At 56.5% G+C, this 16,069-nt stretch overlaps 1 protein-coding gene across 7 annotated transcripts in view; it reads right to left on the bottom strand.

The window, feature by feature from the left end:
- The window catches only part of PASK (PAS domain containing serine/threonine kinase), a 35,839-nt gene extending 19,770 nt beyond the window's left edge, over positions 1-16,069 (bottom strand). For 2 of the 7 annotated variants that reach the window (XM_070463659.1, XM_070463654.1), the window contains exons 1-7: positions 8,747-15,323; positions 7,725-7,957; positions 7,003-7,173; positions 6,173-6,313; positions 5,450-5,584; positions 3,190-3,450; positions 2,007-2,160 (exon numbers count right to left, since the gene is read on the bottom strand). In XM_070463659.1, the coding sequence (XP_070319760.1) occupies positions 2,007-2,160; positions 3,190-3,450; positions 5,450-5,584; positions 6,173-6,313; positions 7,003-7,173; positions 7,725-7,957; positions 8,747-8,942 (1,291 nt within the window). In that variant the 5' untranslated portion in view covers positions 8,943-15,323. Of the gene's footprint in view, positions 1-2,006; positions 2,161-3,189; positions 3,451-5,449; positions 5,585-6,172; positions 6,314-7,002; positions 7,174-7,724; positions 7,958-8,746; positions 15,325-15,395 lie in introns of those variants that run through there. The other 5 variants (XM_070463658.1, XM_070463656.1, XM_070463655.1 and 2 more) reach the window with 5 other exon arrangements.

Consider the following 16,069-nt stretch of genomic DNA (forward strand, 5'->3'; position numbering starts at 1 on the left):
ACACACACCATCTGACAGGGAGCACTCACGCCCTGTCAGACACCACACAGTCACATCTGAGGCCCGACACACACCATCTGACAGTGAGCACTCACGCCCTGTCAGACACCACACAGTCACATCTGAGGCCCGACACACACCATCTGACAGCGAGCACTCACGCCCTGTCAGGCACCACACAGTCACATCTGAGGCCCGACACACACCATCTGACAGCGAGCACTCACGCCCTGTCAGACACCACACAGTCACATCTGAGGCCCGACACACACCATCTGACAGGGAGCACTCACGCCCTGTCAGACACCACACAGTCACATCTGAGGCCCGACACACACCATCTGACAGCGAGCACTCACGCCCTGTCAGGCACCACACAGTCATATCTGAGGCCCGACACACACCATCTGACAGTGAGCACTCACGCCCTGTCAGGCACCACACAGTCACATGAGGCCCGACACACACCATCTGACAGCGAGCACTCACGCCCTGTCAGGCACCACACAGTCATATCTGAGGCCCGACACACACCATCTGACAGTGAGCACTCACGCCCTGTCAGACCACACAGTCACATCTGAGGCCCGACACACACCATCTGACAGTGAGCACTCACGTCCTGTCAGACACCACACAGTCACATTTGAGGCCCGACACACACCATCTGACAGTGAGCACTCACGACCTGTCAGGCACCACACAGTCACATCTGAGGCCCGACACACACCATCTGACAGCGAGCATTCACGTCCTGTCAGGCACCACACAGTCACATCTGAGGCCTGACACACACCATCTGACAGCGAGCACTCACGTCCTGTCAGGCACCACACAGTCACATTTCCCCTAAGTTACTGTACTAAATCCACTGGTGTTTCCTCCAAGTCCAGGTCTTTCCCCAGACTCGCCCTCAGGTGACGGCACTCGTGGGCACAGACCTTGGTGGGCCCCCGAGGCGACACCAGGGCTCCCCCATTAAGCCTCCTGGAGGGTAATTGAGCCCCCCAGAGGCTGCTGGATCCTCCGCTGGGCCTTTCTTCCCCAGGCTCCACCTCCAGAGAACAACCAGCGGTCAGTGCAGCGGGAGCCCCACACTGCACCCCTCACATGGTGCTACAGTGTCACAGTGTGGACTCAGGGCTTTTATTGGAGTCATCTAAATGTTAAGTTAAAAGCACTGGAAGGCTTCCCTGGTGGCTCAGTGTAAAGAATCCATCTGCCAGTGCAAGAGACACACATTCAGCCCCTGGTCTGGGATGAGCCCACGTGCTGTGTGGCAGTGAGGCCCGGGAGCCACCACTCCTGAGCCTGTGCTCTAGATCCTGCGAGCCGCAGCCAGGAGTCACGAGCCTCAGCTACTGGAGCCTGCGTACCCTAGAGCCGGTGCTCCCCAACAGAAGTCACTGCAGTGAGAAGCCCTCGCACCTCGACTGGAGAGGAGCCTCCACTCTCCACAACTAGAGAAACGCCTGCACAATGTTTCTGACCCTATACAGCTAAAACTAAATAAGTAAATTAGAGGGAAAAAAAGAAAAAACACTGGAAATAGACAAAACTAAACAAATTCTACGAGACTGCTGACTCAGGGATGGATCTGACATCAGCCCACGTTCAGCTACTTACATAAAGCTACATCACTTACTCGCACAGCAAGACTGCCAACTAGCTATGGCGCCAGACGCAGGCACACGTGACTTACTTGGGCATCTCCCGTCCTGCGCTCTGTGCAAACACAGCTGTGAGTCCCACTAAAGTGTCCCATCCCTGGAACGTGGAAGGCCCCCAAGACACAGAGAAGAACACCACCAGCACAGCTGTGAGCCCCACACACGCGTCCCATCCCCTGGAATGTGGAAGGCTCACAAGACACAGAGAAGAACACCAAATCCACAGTACAGGGTCCCCACGCCACCACCGTCCCCCATCATGCCCACGCTCGCCCCCAGCTGCAGCCCCTTTCCCGTGGAGGGGGTGGCCCGGGAGGAGGAGGGGGCTGGCCTCACCCTGGGCTGTGCCAGCAGGCTCGTCCCCCGTGCTGACCCCAGGCCCACTCTGGCTGCCAGCGTCCAGGCAGCTGGCCAGGTCCCGCAGAGGTAAGGTGCTGTCATAGGCAAGGTCCATGTGGTGGTAGAAACCAGGAATCAGGAAGGTGATATTCTAGAAAACAAAGGGTGCTTTAGAACTCGGCGAGGCCCCACCCGGGCAGAGTGTGAAAAGGATGTGAGCAGGCCTGGACAAGGTCCGGAAAAACCCCGGGTCAAGCTCCTCTCGGCAGGTCCGAGCACCCGACACCCACCATGGAAATCACAACTAGTTTCTCTTTCCCTTAGCAAACCCTAACTGCTTTCACGTACTCCCTGCAAGGACTCGGTGCCCCTACGTTCCTGCGGGAAGCCCTTGTCCAGAAATTACTCCAACTGTGTGATCGTTAACTTCAATTGAACTGTTTCACTTAATTCAAACTAGTATTTCTATTAGAAAACAAGGCAGGACCTCTTTTGAGGCTCTAGTTAAAGCTCTGGCTGGCTGGTGGGTGTGCAGTGCTGGCCCCAGTGAGGGTGGCAAGAGGTGATGGCTGCCTGTGGGCATCAAGGTACTCAGCGGAAGGTGTGCGGAGCCCAGGCCAGCACCCACCTCAAGAGCCGGGCCAGCCAGGCATGGGGCCAGGGACAGGGGGCTGCTCAGATGCCGAGTGACGCACCACATAGCAGTCTCTCCCTCCAGCATGAACCACTCCCTCAACCAAGTGGGCGCCCACGCCCCTCCCCAGAAGCCCTGGAGGACCGCGGAGACCAGGAGGGAGGGCCCCTCTCAGGCGGCCTAAGAGGCTTGCCTGCCCGCAGAGCCCAGCCCAGTCCAAGAAAGAGGTTACAGAGACGCCTCCTCTGAGCCGACCCACTGTGGCCCCCGGATGGCTGGAGGAGGTGTGGAGGCTGTGACACCACCCTGCAGGAACTCAGACCAGACCTCGTGTGGGACAGGCTTTCGGGCAGAGCCCCTTCCCTCTCCTGAGGGGCACCTGACACGCAATGGCTCTGCCGAGGCCCAGACAAACGGGCACAGGCGGGGCGTGGGGCCAAGGCAGAGGTCCCGGTCTCTGGGCCCAAGTTCCCAGGGAAGCCGGCCACTGCAGCAGCAGGCACGGTGCACAGGCCTGTGGGGGTCACGCCCGAACCCCCAGCCCACCTTGCCCAGGAGCTCAGCCTTTCCGTAACCAAACAGCATCAGGGCAAAGCTGTGGTTGATGCCGTAGATGGTCCCATCGGGCAGGAGTGTGATGAGCCCACTGATGGTGGAGAACACCCAGATGGATGCTGAGTAGCCCCCGCCAGGGGACACCTCGCCGTCTGCAGCCTCCTCGCTGCCGGGCTGGGACTTCAGCTTCAGGCTCAGGGGGAAGGTGGCGCCATCCCTGGCTCTTCCGACGGACCTCTGAATCTTGAGATTCTGGAAGAAAGACACACCACTGCGCCCACCGCGGCACCTCCGGTGGCCCAAGCTGTGAGGTTCTGCTGCTCGGCGGGCACCCCCGAGACACCCACCCTCCACCCTGCTCTTCCTGCCTCATCTCCCCACCGCCCCCCCCCCACCCTAGGGAAGGCAGAGACCTGACCAAGAGCCACGGCCGGGACCCAAGCCAGCACAACTGCTCCCCACTCCAGAAGAGCCCAAACACAGTGCACACAGCGCCATCAAGCCACGCGCCAGGACCGGCCTGGCCCTTCCCCCAAGCCTGCAGGAAGCGAGTCCCTGTGCTCCCCACCTGGACCACCAGGCCCCCAGCACCTGCCCTGCAGCCGGGGGGCAGGGGCTCCCCAGACTGCTGGCCTCCGGGTAGTCTGTCCATCTCCGCTCTGCCTCCACGGCCCCCCATCATCCACACCACCAAGTCCTCCATCAAATTTCTCTGCTTTAAACACTCAGAACCTGTCCGCTCTCCCAAGCAAGTCCCACAAGAGCAACATCTAACAGGCTTTCCAGGTCAGCTCCTTTCTGCTCTCAAGACGGCCGGTCCCCAGGCCCATGTCTACCCCTCACCCAGTGTGCCTGCCTCCTTTTTAAGGGTTCCCCTGCAAGATCTGCAGAGGCCCAAGGCCCGAACATGGGGAAGCTCCCTGCACCAGCCCTGTACCCTGACAGGGGGCGGAACTCAAGACCCCAGACTCCCCCTGGGAAGACCCCAGGCCCCAGTGAGCCCCGAGGAAAGAAGGGCACAGCCACTTTTGCTGCAGAGGTGACAGGTGGATCCAGCGTGGAGCTGCTGGGAGTATGCCTACATGTCTTTTGGTACACACACACGTGTGCGTGTGCCTCCTGGCAGACACAAACACATGCCTCCTGGCACACACACCTCCTCTGGATGCGTGCCTGGGGTGGGGCAGAAGTGTGCTTATGTTCAGAGCTAAGCAAGGGCTTCCCAGGTGGCGCTAATGGTAAAGAATCCACCTGCCAATGCAGGAGACAAAAGAGACGTGGGTTCGATCCCTGGGTCGGAAAGATCCCCTGGAGGAACACCTGGCAACCCACTCCAGTACTCTTGCCTGGAGAATCCCATGGACAGAGCAGCCTGGCAGCTACAGTCCATAGAATGTCAAAGATTAGGACACAACTGAAGCGACTGAGCAAGTCCAAAAGGACTTATGCCAGCAAGCCAGAGTTAAGCATAAGAGGCTGCCGAACAGTCCCCTACAGTGGTTGCACCAACCGAGCCCCACAGCTTTGGGCTTCAGGAGGTCCGCTGTCTCAGGACAGAATAAGGGGCATAAAGAGAGCAAGGTGAGGGAGGAGGGGCTTCCCGTCGAGCTGGAGGGACTGAAACTAGCACTCCACCGCCCGGAAGGCCCTGGCTCTCAGCCTGAAGGCAGAGGAGAGCCAGGGAGAGCCCCCGACGTCCTGGAAGGGTCTATTTCCTGCAGCAGCAAAGCCAACCTTACCCCAGCTTGACCACCCCTGACCATCTGACCCTGCAAGTGGCTGATTGTGACATCAGGTGAATCCTGGCAGTGCAACCACTGTGTGAAGGCTGCACACTAGATGTGAAACAGGGCCCCTGGGAACTGGGGGGGCCAGCTGAGAAGAGAACCCTCAGCCCAAACCCCCACTGCCCCCTAGAGCTGCCGAGCGACCGCCACCACCTGACCCGCAGTCCTGACTTCGGCGGGAGACGACGCCCGCCAGTCACTCCTCCTCCTCGCAGTCCCCAGACCTCTCAATAAAGAGGCCCCAACAGGAGCTCCAGGAAGGGGACCAGGGGCAGGGGTGGCCAGTCGGGGCACCGCAGAGGCTCTGAGCCTCGGTCAAGACTGCAGTGCAGACATTCCTGCTGTCAGGTCATGGAGCTGGGTCTAAGAACTCAACTGACACTAGACAGAGAGACTCCAGCAGCCACAGGGCCCAGCTTCGGCCAGGCAGCGCCAGTGGCCAGGGCCCTGCCCTGAGGACCTACCATGGGGACGTGCTCGCCAGGAGAGGGGAGCTGCAGGGAAGGGATGAGGTCTGTGATGTGCTGCCCAACCACCTCCTCCCCCGACGCAAAGCCGTGCAGGTGTGCGAAGAGCCCATCACAGGACGTCACGGTGCCCTAGGAGGAAAAGCCGGTGTTGAGCCTCGTGATCCAAGTTCCCTGCACTTGGCTTCAAACCTCACTGAACCTCCGTACCTTCCAGCCAAAGGCAAGGCTCTGGTGAGGCCCCCGCCCCAGCCTCGGAAGTGCAGGGGCAAAGGGAGCCGCCCTCAGAACGCTGTCTCCCAGCCCTGCCAGATGTTCCCAAACGCCTGTTCCCCCAGGCACCCACAGAAGCCCGGCTCACACTGGAGGCTCACAAACCACACACACAACCGGCATACCCAAGCCAGACTTAAGTGCAGCCTGCGTGTCAGCCACCACCCAGGGGGCACACGTATGACTTTATCCAAGTGTTAAGATCATCCTGTGGGGGGCCGAGCTCATATCCCAACAGCATAGGTGGGGTAACAGAGGCCAGGGAGGTCGGATGCCCTGCCCAAGCACAGCTACCAGGAAGGCAGCCAGGCACATCCTCCAGGCCCCAGGCCCTCTTCCTGCCCCAAGGCCCCGGGGGACACCATGTGCTGACATGCCTGGGCGGGGGCGGGGGGGGGGGCCCAAGGAGTAAGGCAATGCACAGCTGGGAACCCGAACGTGACTCACGTCGCTCCGGAACGCCACCCAGGCCGAGACCCGCTCCACGGGCTCCAGCACGACCACGCAGCAGAGGCTGCTCTCCTGCTTCACCCTCTTCATCCACACAGACACTGGGATTCTCTCCCCGCTGCGGCTCACAACGTCCACCTGGGTCACAGAGGAGCTCAGAGCGGCCCAAGCCCGGCCCGCGGGCGTGCCTGCCCACTGCTCACCCGCCTCCCGTATAGAAATTAATCAAAGCGCAAACAAGGCTTCCGACACTCAACCATATGGTCTCTGAGTGAGTGATCTATCAGAAGAGTAGCTGTTCTCATACTCCGCTTCACGGCGGAGTATAAAGCAAGGGAAACGTGGTGGCCAGATTTCTTAAAGGAAAGACACTCACACATGTTCAGTGTTTGCTTTTCCTTCTAGGTGGTAGTCCCGTGGACGGGTAATTTTCTGGGTGTACGTGATCCTATCTAACTTGTTTCAAGGCCTGAGGCTCAGGGCTCAGCATTTAACACGCAAGTCAGCCTGTCAGTGTCCAGCCTGGATACACCCTTGGGGGAGCCCAAAGCTCCAGAGAATCCTTGTAGCCATGCCAGCCCCCAACACCACCAGACAGGTAGGCATGGAGATGGAGATGGGAGATGACAGAATTGCCAGCTCCCCGGAACCTGGCGTGGGTCCTGCAGGCTTGCCAGTGCAGGTCCAGCCTCCTCCCTCATCAAGGAGCACCAGGAAAGCGCAGCGTCTCCACTCTGATGTGGCCTCGCCCACAGCCGCCCTCTACGCCAGGGCCAAGGGCGGGACGGCCAACCGTGAACGCCAGCAGGCCAGAGGCCTGCACTCACCACGGTGCCGAAAGCGACGGCGGCATGCCCGTTGGCCTCCACATGCTCCTCGCTAAGGGCCTGCACCACGTCGGGGTCCGGCTTCAGGAAGAGCTGCGTGAGCTTCTGGCCAATGAGGTCGTGGCTGCTGTAGCCCAGGAGCCGGCACGCTCTGTCGTTGGCCACCAGGATCTGCAGTCACAGAGAGGAGGCCCCGTGTCAGCAGCAGCTCCTCCGCCCCCGGAGCAGCCGAGCAGAAGGCGGTGCAGGCCGCGCTCTCCGCCCCGCTGTCGGCAACTCTCAGCAGAGCCACCGCAGCCCCTCCACCCCAGAGAAACAGAAACAACTGCCAGCAGTGCAGTAAGGAGACTGGCACCACGCCGGCTTCCCCCACCAAGACGGGCGCAGGGGCGGGGACCAGCCCCATGCCCAGCCACCTAATAGCCTCAGCTCTGTGCACACAAACACGATCCCGCTAACGCATTTGCTTTAAATCCTGGCTCTCCACGCTCGGCAAATAAGATTACATGACGCACTACCCCCTGCATCTCTGCATCGATGGGAGGACCTGATTTGCCCAGACAGATTCATACTGAGGTCTCCAAAGTCATCGCTCTCGCTGCTGCAGAGGTAGACCCGACCGCTCTCCTAGCTGCACTGACACGCTCAGGTGCCTGTCTGAGGCAGTAAGCTGAGGCCGCAGACCCCAGGCGCACGGCTGGGTCACACCCTGCAGCACGCACCTCTGTGGTCTTGGCGTCCACGGTGAACACGGCCTTGTTGGGGTTGCACACAGGGGCCGGGAGCAGCGGCGGGGACCACCCCAAGGACAAGCCCCGCAGCAGGGAGCAGCAGGACGTGCTGCCCAGGGACCCCGCGAGGTCCGTCTGCCCCGGCGTGGCCGAGCAGTGCAACTTGCTCGTGCAGATGTTTTGGGCAGCCAGTGATGACAGGCAGTAGGAGCTCCACCTCTCCTCTGGAAAGCAAAGGGATGCATTAGAGCCCACACGGCCCCTGCCTCGAGCTCCTGCAAGAGGGCCCAAGGACGAGGTGACTACAGCGTTAACAAGCACTTGGCCGTATATTCCAACACCCGCCGGGGCCTGCCGAGACCCGCACACAGCAGCACGAACACCAAGCTCCCCACTGTCCCACTGCCCTTCCGGGCCCCCCAGCCGCAGGGTCGTTCACCATCACTCCAGAAAGTCCACTCCCGGCAGCGGGCCGTTCTCACCCAGCCCTTCAGGTCCCCCTCTGCTTTCCCCACCTCCCTCCCCCCAGCCTGCTCCTCCAGCTCCAGCCAATTCCCACCTGCTGCCCCCCAGGGGGCCCCTCCAACAAGGACCTGCCCTGGCAGAGTGGCGCCCTCCCCCTCAGCTGGTATCTGGGCCCTGCAGGCCTTGGGGAGGCTGGCCGCATGCGGGCCCATCTAAGCCGCCTGCATCTGAAGGAGAGCAGGAGCCTGGGCGCGCACAGTCAGCATGTGCTGAGCCCAGTGAACAAAACTCCCTCGGGCTCCAGGCAGCCCACCCACCTGGCCAGCCACCTCACACACCACGTAAGAAGCCTGACCCTGCACTGCAGGCCGATCCCAGCCCCGCCTGGATGAGGAAGTAGAGTGTCTCATCTGCTCAGGAGTCACTGCAGGACCAATGAGGCAAAAACACAGGCCTCCCCCCTCCCGTCAGAGCAGAGTCACCGAGTGAGGAGGCCGGCATGGCCCCGTCCCGCACAGGCCGCTGGCCGGCGGGGAGAGGCTGCTTACCTGACAGCAGCATGCGGCTCTGGCAGAGCTTCGACAGCCCGGGCCTCCTGCTCGCGTGTCTGTGGGCTGAGGACCAGGACTTGCCGGGCTCCAAGGCAGCGGGCGCGGCGGGGCCCTCCGGGGGCACCGGCAGCAGGGGGCTCCCGCCCGGGCCCCAGTTGTCCTCTGCAGAGGCCGTTGAACCCCCGTCCTCCATGAGGAGCTAGCGAGCCAGCGGGACCACTGTCCACCGGAACACAAAGGAAAATGACCGTCTGCCAGGCAAGGACAAAGGCAGCTTAGCTAGTTCATTCTTCAGCTCAGTCCCAAACAGCCGTCCAGGGTCAGAACCTACGATGCGAGGACAGTCAGAGCAAAGAGAAAGGGGTGGGAAAGAGAGAAGGGAAGAGGAGGAACCCCAGCGGAGCCAGGAAGCACGCTACAGTACAGACCCATGGGCGGGGGGCCCAGCCAGGGGCCTCCAGGGCCAGGGCGCTATGCGCCTAGAGCCTGCACCCCACTTCTGCGTTACCGTCTGGGCATGCAGAACCAAGAGCTGGCAGCCAGGGTTACAGGAAACAGAGACCCTGCTCTCAGAGGTTGTACACAGACTCTCATGCACTCTCAACTTCCGCACAGAGGCCATGCTCCCAGAGAGGCTTGGCCAGACCGTCTGTGGGTCTCAGAGAGCCTCCCGGAGAGGCAGGCGGCAGCAGGGCTTCACCTGGGGACAGAGATGCTGGCTGCATCCCAGGGCTGTGATCTTGATCCCAGGGCTGACACCAGGGCTGGTGGGCATGATCCTGGAACCCTCCCGCTAGCCCAGTAGCGCCAGGCTTCTGCCCAGCTCACCAGTGTGCCCACAACAACGCCGCGAGGCGAGGCCTCCCAGGCAGCTGGGCTGCAGCCAGTCCTACACACCAGCACACCACAGCAGCCAGCCCCAGCGCAAAAGAAAGGTGCACGCCACCCACACAGGAGGCAGCCCTGCCGCCTCGGGTCCTGCTGCCAGGGCGGGGCATGCTGTTGGGCCCCACAGGACATTGTTCACACAAAGCCACTTCTCCAAGGCTGGCAGACATAACTAACCTACCTAGTATGAAGAAATAAAGGTCAGCAAGATGAAGAGATGGAAGAATATGTTCTAAATGAAAGAACAACAGAAAACCTCAGAGAAAGAACTTAACAAAACGGAGATGAATAATCCACCCAGGTGGCTCAGTGGTAAAGAATCCACCTGCCAGTGCAGGAGACCTGGGTTCGATCCCCAGACCAGGAAGATCCCCAGGAGGAGGAAATGGCAACCTGCTCCAGTATTCCTGCCTAGAGAATCCCATGGACAGAGGAGACTGGTGGACTGCAGTCCATGGGGTCGCAAAGAGTCAGGCATGAGTAACCAAACACACATACAATCCACCTGATAAAAAGAGTCCAAAGTGTTACTCAGTTGTGTCCAACTCTTTGTGACCCCATGGACTGTAGCCCCAGGCTCCTCTGTCCATGGAATTCTCCAGGCAAGAATACTGGAGTGGGTTGCCATTCCCTTCTCCAGGGGATCTTCCTGACCCAGGGATCAAACCTGGGTCTCCTGCATTACAGGCAGATTCTTTACCATCTGAGCCACCAGGGAAGCCCCAAAGAGTCCAAGACCACGACCATAAAGATGCTCACAGGATTCAGGAGGGCAGAGGGACAGACACAGTGAGAACGTCTACTGAGAGTGAGAAATATGTAAAGGAACCGATCAGAGCCGGAGAATACAAAAGATGAAAAATACACTCGAAGGAATCAAGTAGATCAGATGAGAGAGGAATAGACCAAGGATCTGGAAGGCTGAGTAGTAGAACAGAAACCACCCAAGCTGAACAAGAGAAAAAAAGAACTAAGGAAAACGAGAATAGCTTCAAGGACCTCCAGGACAACATCAAGCAGGGCACCATTCCAGTTAGAGAGGTTGCAGCAAGAGCAGAGAGGGGGAGAGCAGAGCACTTACTGGAGAAACAGCAGCAGAAAGGGGCAGACCTCTAGGTCCAGGGAGCACACGACAACACAGAAACAACTGTGTGAGGTGACAGGCAGTTACTAGACTCCCTGTGCAGACGGTTTCCTAACGTACGTGTCAAATCCACATGATAAATACCTGAAACCAGTACTGTAAGTCAACTATATTTCAACTTTAAAAAAGGAATAAGAAAAGAAAAATAGGCAAAAGGAAAAAAAATTTCACAAGAGAATATCCTGTAAACCTATGACAAGAAGCTTAATCATGACATTTGCATAACCATGACAACTTTCCACCTATTAAATCAGCAAATTTGGAAAACTCAGCAGTGGCCACAGGACTAGAAAAGGTCAGTTTTCATTCCAATCCCAAAGAAAGGCAATGCCAAAGAATGCTCAAACTACCACACAATTGCACTCATCTCACACGCTAGTAAAGTAATGCTCAAAATTCTCCAAGCCAGGCTTCAACAGTACATGAACCGTGAACTTCCAGATGTTCAAGCTGGATTTGGAAAAGGCAGAGGAACCAGAGATCAAATTGCCAACATCCGTTGGATCATCAAAAAAGTGAGAGTTCCAGAAAAACATCTACTTCTGCTTTATTGACTCTGTGGATCACAACAAACTGTGGAAAATTCTGAAAGAGATGGGAATACCAGACCACTTGACCTGCCTCCTGAGAAATCTGTATGCAGGTCAAGAAGCAACAGTTAGAACCAGACATGGAACAACAGACTGATTCCAAATCGGGAAAGGAGTACATCAAGGCTGTACATTGTCACCCTGCTTATTTAACTTATATACAGAGTACATCATAAGAAATGCTGGGCTGGATGAAGCAAAAGCTGGAATCAAGATTGCTGGGAGAAATACCAATAACCTCAGATGTGCAGATGACACCACCCTAATCGCAGAAAGCAAAGAACTAAAGAGCCTCTTGATGAAAGTGAAAGAGGAGTGAGAAAGAGTGGGCTTAAAGCTCGACATTCAGAAAACTAAGATCATGGCATCCGGTCCCATCACTTCATGGCAAATAGATGGGGAAACAGTGGAAACAGTGACAGACTATTTTCTTAGGCTCCAAAATCACTGCAGATAGTGACTGCAGCCATGAAATTAAAAGACGCTTGCTCCTTGGAAGAAAAGTTATGACCAACCTAGACAACATATTAAAAAGCAGAGACATTACTTTGCCAACAAATGTCCATCTAGTCAAAGCTATGGTTTTTCCAGTAGTCACATATGGATGTGAGAGTTGGACTATAAAGAAAACTGAGCACCAAAGAATTGATGCTTTTGAACTGTGGTGTTGGAGAAGACTCTTGAGAGTCCCTTGGACTGCAAGGAAATCCAACCAGTCCATCCTAAAGGAAATCAGTCCTGAATATTCATTGGAAGGACTGATGCTGAAGCTGAAACTCCAATACTTTGGCCACCTGATGTGAAGAACTGACTCATTGGAAAAGACCCTGATGCTGGGAAATATTGAAGGCAGGAGGAGAAGGAGAAGACAGAGGATGAGACGGCTGGATGGCATCAACGACTAGATGGACATGAGTTTAAGTAGGCTCCAGGAGTTGGTGGACAGAAAAGCCTGGTATGCTGCAGTCCATGGGGTCGCAGAGAGTTCAGACACAACTGAGCAACTGAACTGAAATCAGCAAAAGTTAAGAGTTCTAAAAACTCTTAATACCAAATGTTGATAAAAGATGTGAAAAAAAAAAAAGATGTGAATCAATGAGAACACTAACAAATATAATCTCTTCAGAAAAAAAATCCAAGTCCAATGTTCACCTTCTCTGACAGTACTTTCCACCCTCAGATTTACATCCTAGATTGGATACATCCTATCCAATCGTTGCACATGGATAGCAAGTCACACTCAAGAATGTTCAGGGCAGTATGGTTCATAATGGCAAAAGAAAAAAATAAAAACCTAAGCATTCCTCAATTAGAAAATAGACTTAAAATCCTGGTACATTCGTGCTGTGAATTATAGACTGAAAACAAATTCTGTACACACACGGATAAGTCTTAGTAATAAAAGTGAAAAAAACCAAGTTACCGAAGACTATCCTCAATAGGATTCCTTCTGTGTAACATCCCCTCATCCACATAGTTTAGGGATACACACTTACATGACAAACCCAAACGTCAGGCCGGAGGTGTCTTTTGAGGGTCCTCTGAGCTGCAGTGAGGGAGGGAATGAGGGCACAGGGTCTTCCACATCCTAATTCGGGTGGTGGGCTTAAACATGCCCACTTTACTCTTTTGATTTGTGACTGATATTGCGAATCAATCAACTAGTATACACTGAAAAATTGAGATATTTTACATGTACCTGTTTACATACCTCATGGGATCCTAAACAGTAATAGCTGACCATGAACCAAATAATGAGTAGAAAGAAGTGAAATAATGAATAGAAAGAAATAGCAAGAAAGAAGTGAAACAATAAACTATTAGAAGATGCTGCTCTCCTTCAAGGAGCAACATTTAAATGTCAAAGGTTGAGATTTCCTTCTTTCAGCATCTCAATGTTCTAATTATTTCTATAACAACAATGACATGATCATATTTTAGTTTTCCGCTTCTACAACCAGCATGTAGACAAAGTCCAGCAGACTTGATTATGACTTCAGACATTAAATGTTATAGAACTTTACACTGTAAAAGACAGTAATAAAACTCTTCAGAATACACTGTAAATGTTACAAAAGCTTACTTTGTCAAAACGACAAAAACCGGGGAGAGGAGAGAAGGAAATGAAGGGAGGGGAGAGGGCACAGAGTGTTTTATACTTCTGATGCGAAGACCTGACTCAATGGAAAAGACCCTGATGCTGGGAAAGATTGAAGGCGGGAGGAGAAGGGGATGACAGAGGATGAGATGGTTGGATGGCATCACCGACTCAATGGACATGAGTTTGAGTAAACTCCAGGAGTTGATGATGGACAGGGAGGCCTGGCGTGCTGCAGTCCATGGGGTCGCAGAGTCAGACTCGACTGAGTGACTGAACTGAACTGAGGGAGTAAAAAATATCAAAAGTTAATAAACCAAGAAGTGGCCACAGAAAAAACCATCCCTTCTCCCTTTGCACCTTCTGTACTGAGTGTAGTCTGTGGGGCCAGTTCAGCCTCACACAGCACATCCAGGCCACAGACCCAGGTTGGCCCCTGAGAGCACAGAGCCTGGCTTCACACATCCTTAGATCACTTCCTTTTTCACCCATTCAATTTTGACTCAAACTCTAATCAGAAATGCCTGCAAATCCAGGCCAAGGGTTTTAGAATAGGTGGGCTGGTTTTTAAGAGGAGGGGGGAGGTGTATGATTGTTCTGTTTTGTATCCCCTCTGAGCAGAAGCCATGGGAAGCTGGATGCAGACAGCACCTGATGGTGCCTCAAATTAACCCTGCTCCTGGTGCTGATCTTGATTCCAGAAGGTGTGAGTGACGCTCTCCACCCCCAATCAAACAGAAGGAGAGGTTTGCAGGGAGCTTCTGGAAAAGTACTCCTTGCTCTTACAGGTGAACGTCTAGAAGCAAGTAACTTTCTCCCAGAAGAACAAACGCTAGGAGACAGCTGGTTCCAACTGCTCCCACCACTGCTGTGCAAGCAGAGCAGTACAGCATGAGGCTAACACGCTCGCGGGCAGAGCTGAAAATGGCAGGATGTCATTTTGAGCCACAGGATGACCCTCCCCTAACACCTGCCTTCCTCTGGATGTCAGGTGTGGGGCCCATCCTGAGGCGGTCTGTTTCTCACATCCAGGCCCCCTCCAGAGTATCCAGGGTGACGCTGCTGTGATGGAGGGTAGGAGCCAAGGGCACCTCTCAGACTTGAGAGGCCAGCACAGGCGTCCTGGAGGGGGCACCAGCAGAGTTGAGCCGGCAAAGCAGAGTGAAGGAACCTTTCAGGAAGAACTGCAGTGAGTCCTACAGGGCCCCTGGGGAGGGGTCCACCCGTAAAGACGGGTCTGAAGAAGCTGGGCTGACTCCCAGGGCCTCTTGTTGCCGCACGCAGTATGGCTCTTACCCCAAAGACTGACTTTCAAGGCCTGCTTGGTGGTAATCTGACCAACATGGGGAAGGGGGAAGTCACCGTCATTCACGCAAGAACTTATAAGGTCTTAAAGCAACGGCAGGAACACACACAGGGGAACTCGCAAGAGAAAGTAAGACACAGAATCGACATAGGTTTACTTTGCCAGATGTAGAAGGTAAGGGGACAGAAGGCATCAGACCGCACCGCAAGGCCACGGTCCTTGTCTAGGAAAAGAAACGCTTGCGAGGAAGTTAAAGACAAAGCCCAGGTGTGCAGTGGGGACGGCGGGCAGCATGGATGAGGCTCACAGCATAGATGAAGCTCACAGCTCACGGCTCTCCGCACACACGTCCACTGAGGGGCTCCTGGGTGTCAAGCTCCGCGAGCCTCCTCCTGGTCCCTTACAGCGGTGGGACAGGTGCACACAGACCCTCTGGGGGCAAGGACCGAGCGCCGGGTGGGGCCAGGCCCAGGCCGAGACCCTGAGCAGCGCTGAGAGGCGGGCCCGGGCAGGCGCGAACAGCCACAGAGCGGCAAGCGAGCCGCTACCAACCGAGCGGCGCGGAGCGGGCAGTGGGACAACGTGGGGCGCGGGGCGGTGCTCCCACGCGGGTGGCTCACCTGAGGTCGCCCAGTCACCCGCCGAGCTCTCCTCAGCGCGCAAGTAGAGCGCCAGTCCGCGCCTCTAGCGCCACCAGCCAATTACAGAGCGACGGGTGCCCATTGACAGGTCCCAGGGGCCAACCGCCGGCGCCTGTGGGAGGGGACCCAGGGAACCCGCGAGGAGACGCCCGCGCTAACGGTTGCTAGGGACGCGACGGAGTCCGTCTACGGCGCCTCGGAGGAGCCAAAAGAGACGGCGCCTCCGCCAGCGCGGTCCCCGGACGCCGTTTCCTCCGGTCTCGGGATCAAGAAGGGTGAGGACCGCGGACCTCGCCTCTCGGAGGCCTCGACCTGAAGGCGCGGAGCAGAGGGCGGCTCCCTCACGGCTCACGATGCCCGCGGGGCCGGGACCCGTTTCGGGCTGCGGCGCCCGCAGTAGCTAAATCGGCATCCAGGTCCGACCAGCTCTCCTGGACCCGTTAGCGGACAGGCCCTGGAAAAGAGAGCGGGCGCCCTGCGCTAAGCGTTAACTGGAAGCGGCCCCTTCGTACGGGTTCAGTCCACACCGCGACGCCGGGACTATGTCTGCCCAATTCTGCAAACGCCGCCGCCGAGACTCGGAGTGGCTGGGGAGCCGCCCCGCCGTGTCCCGCCACCAGCCCATGAGCGCAGAGCCACCCCAGGCTCTTCTC

This window comes from Odocoileus virginianus, unplaced genomic scaffold (assembly GCF_023699985.2).
Source record: "Odocoileus virginianus isolate 20LAN1187 ecotype Illinois unplaced genomic scaffold, Ovbor_1.2 Unplaced_Contig_5, whole genome shotgun sequence".
Taxonomy (NCBI): Eukaryota; Metazoa; Chordata; class Mammalia; order Artiodactyla; family Cervidae; genus Odocoileus; species Odocoileus virginianus.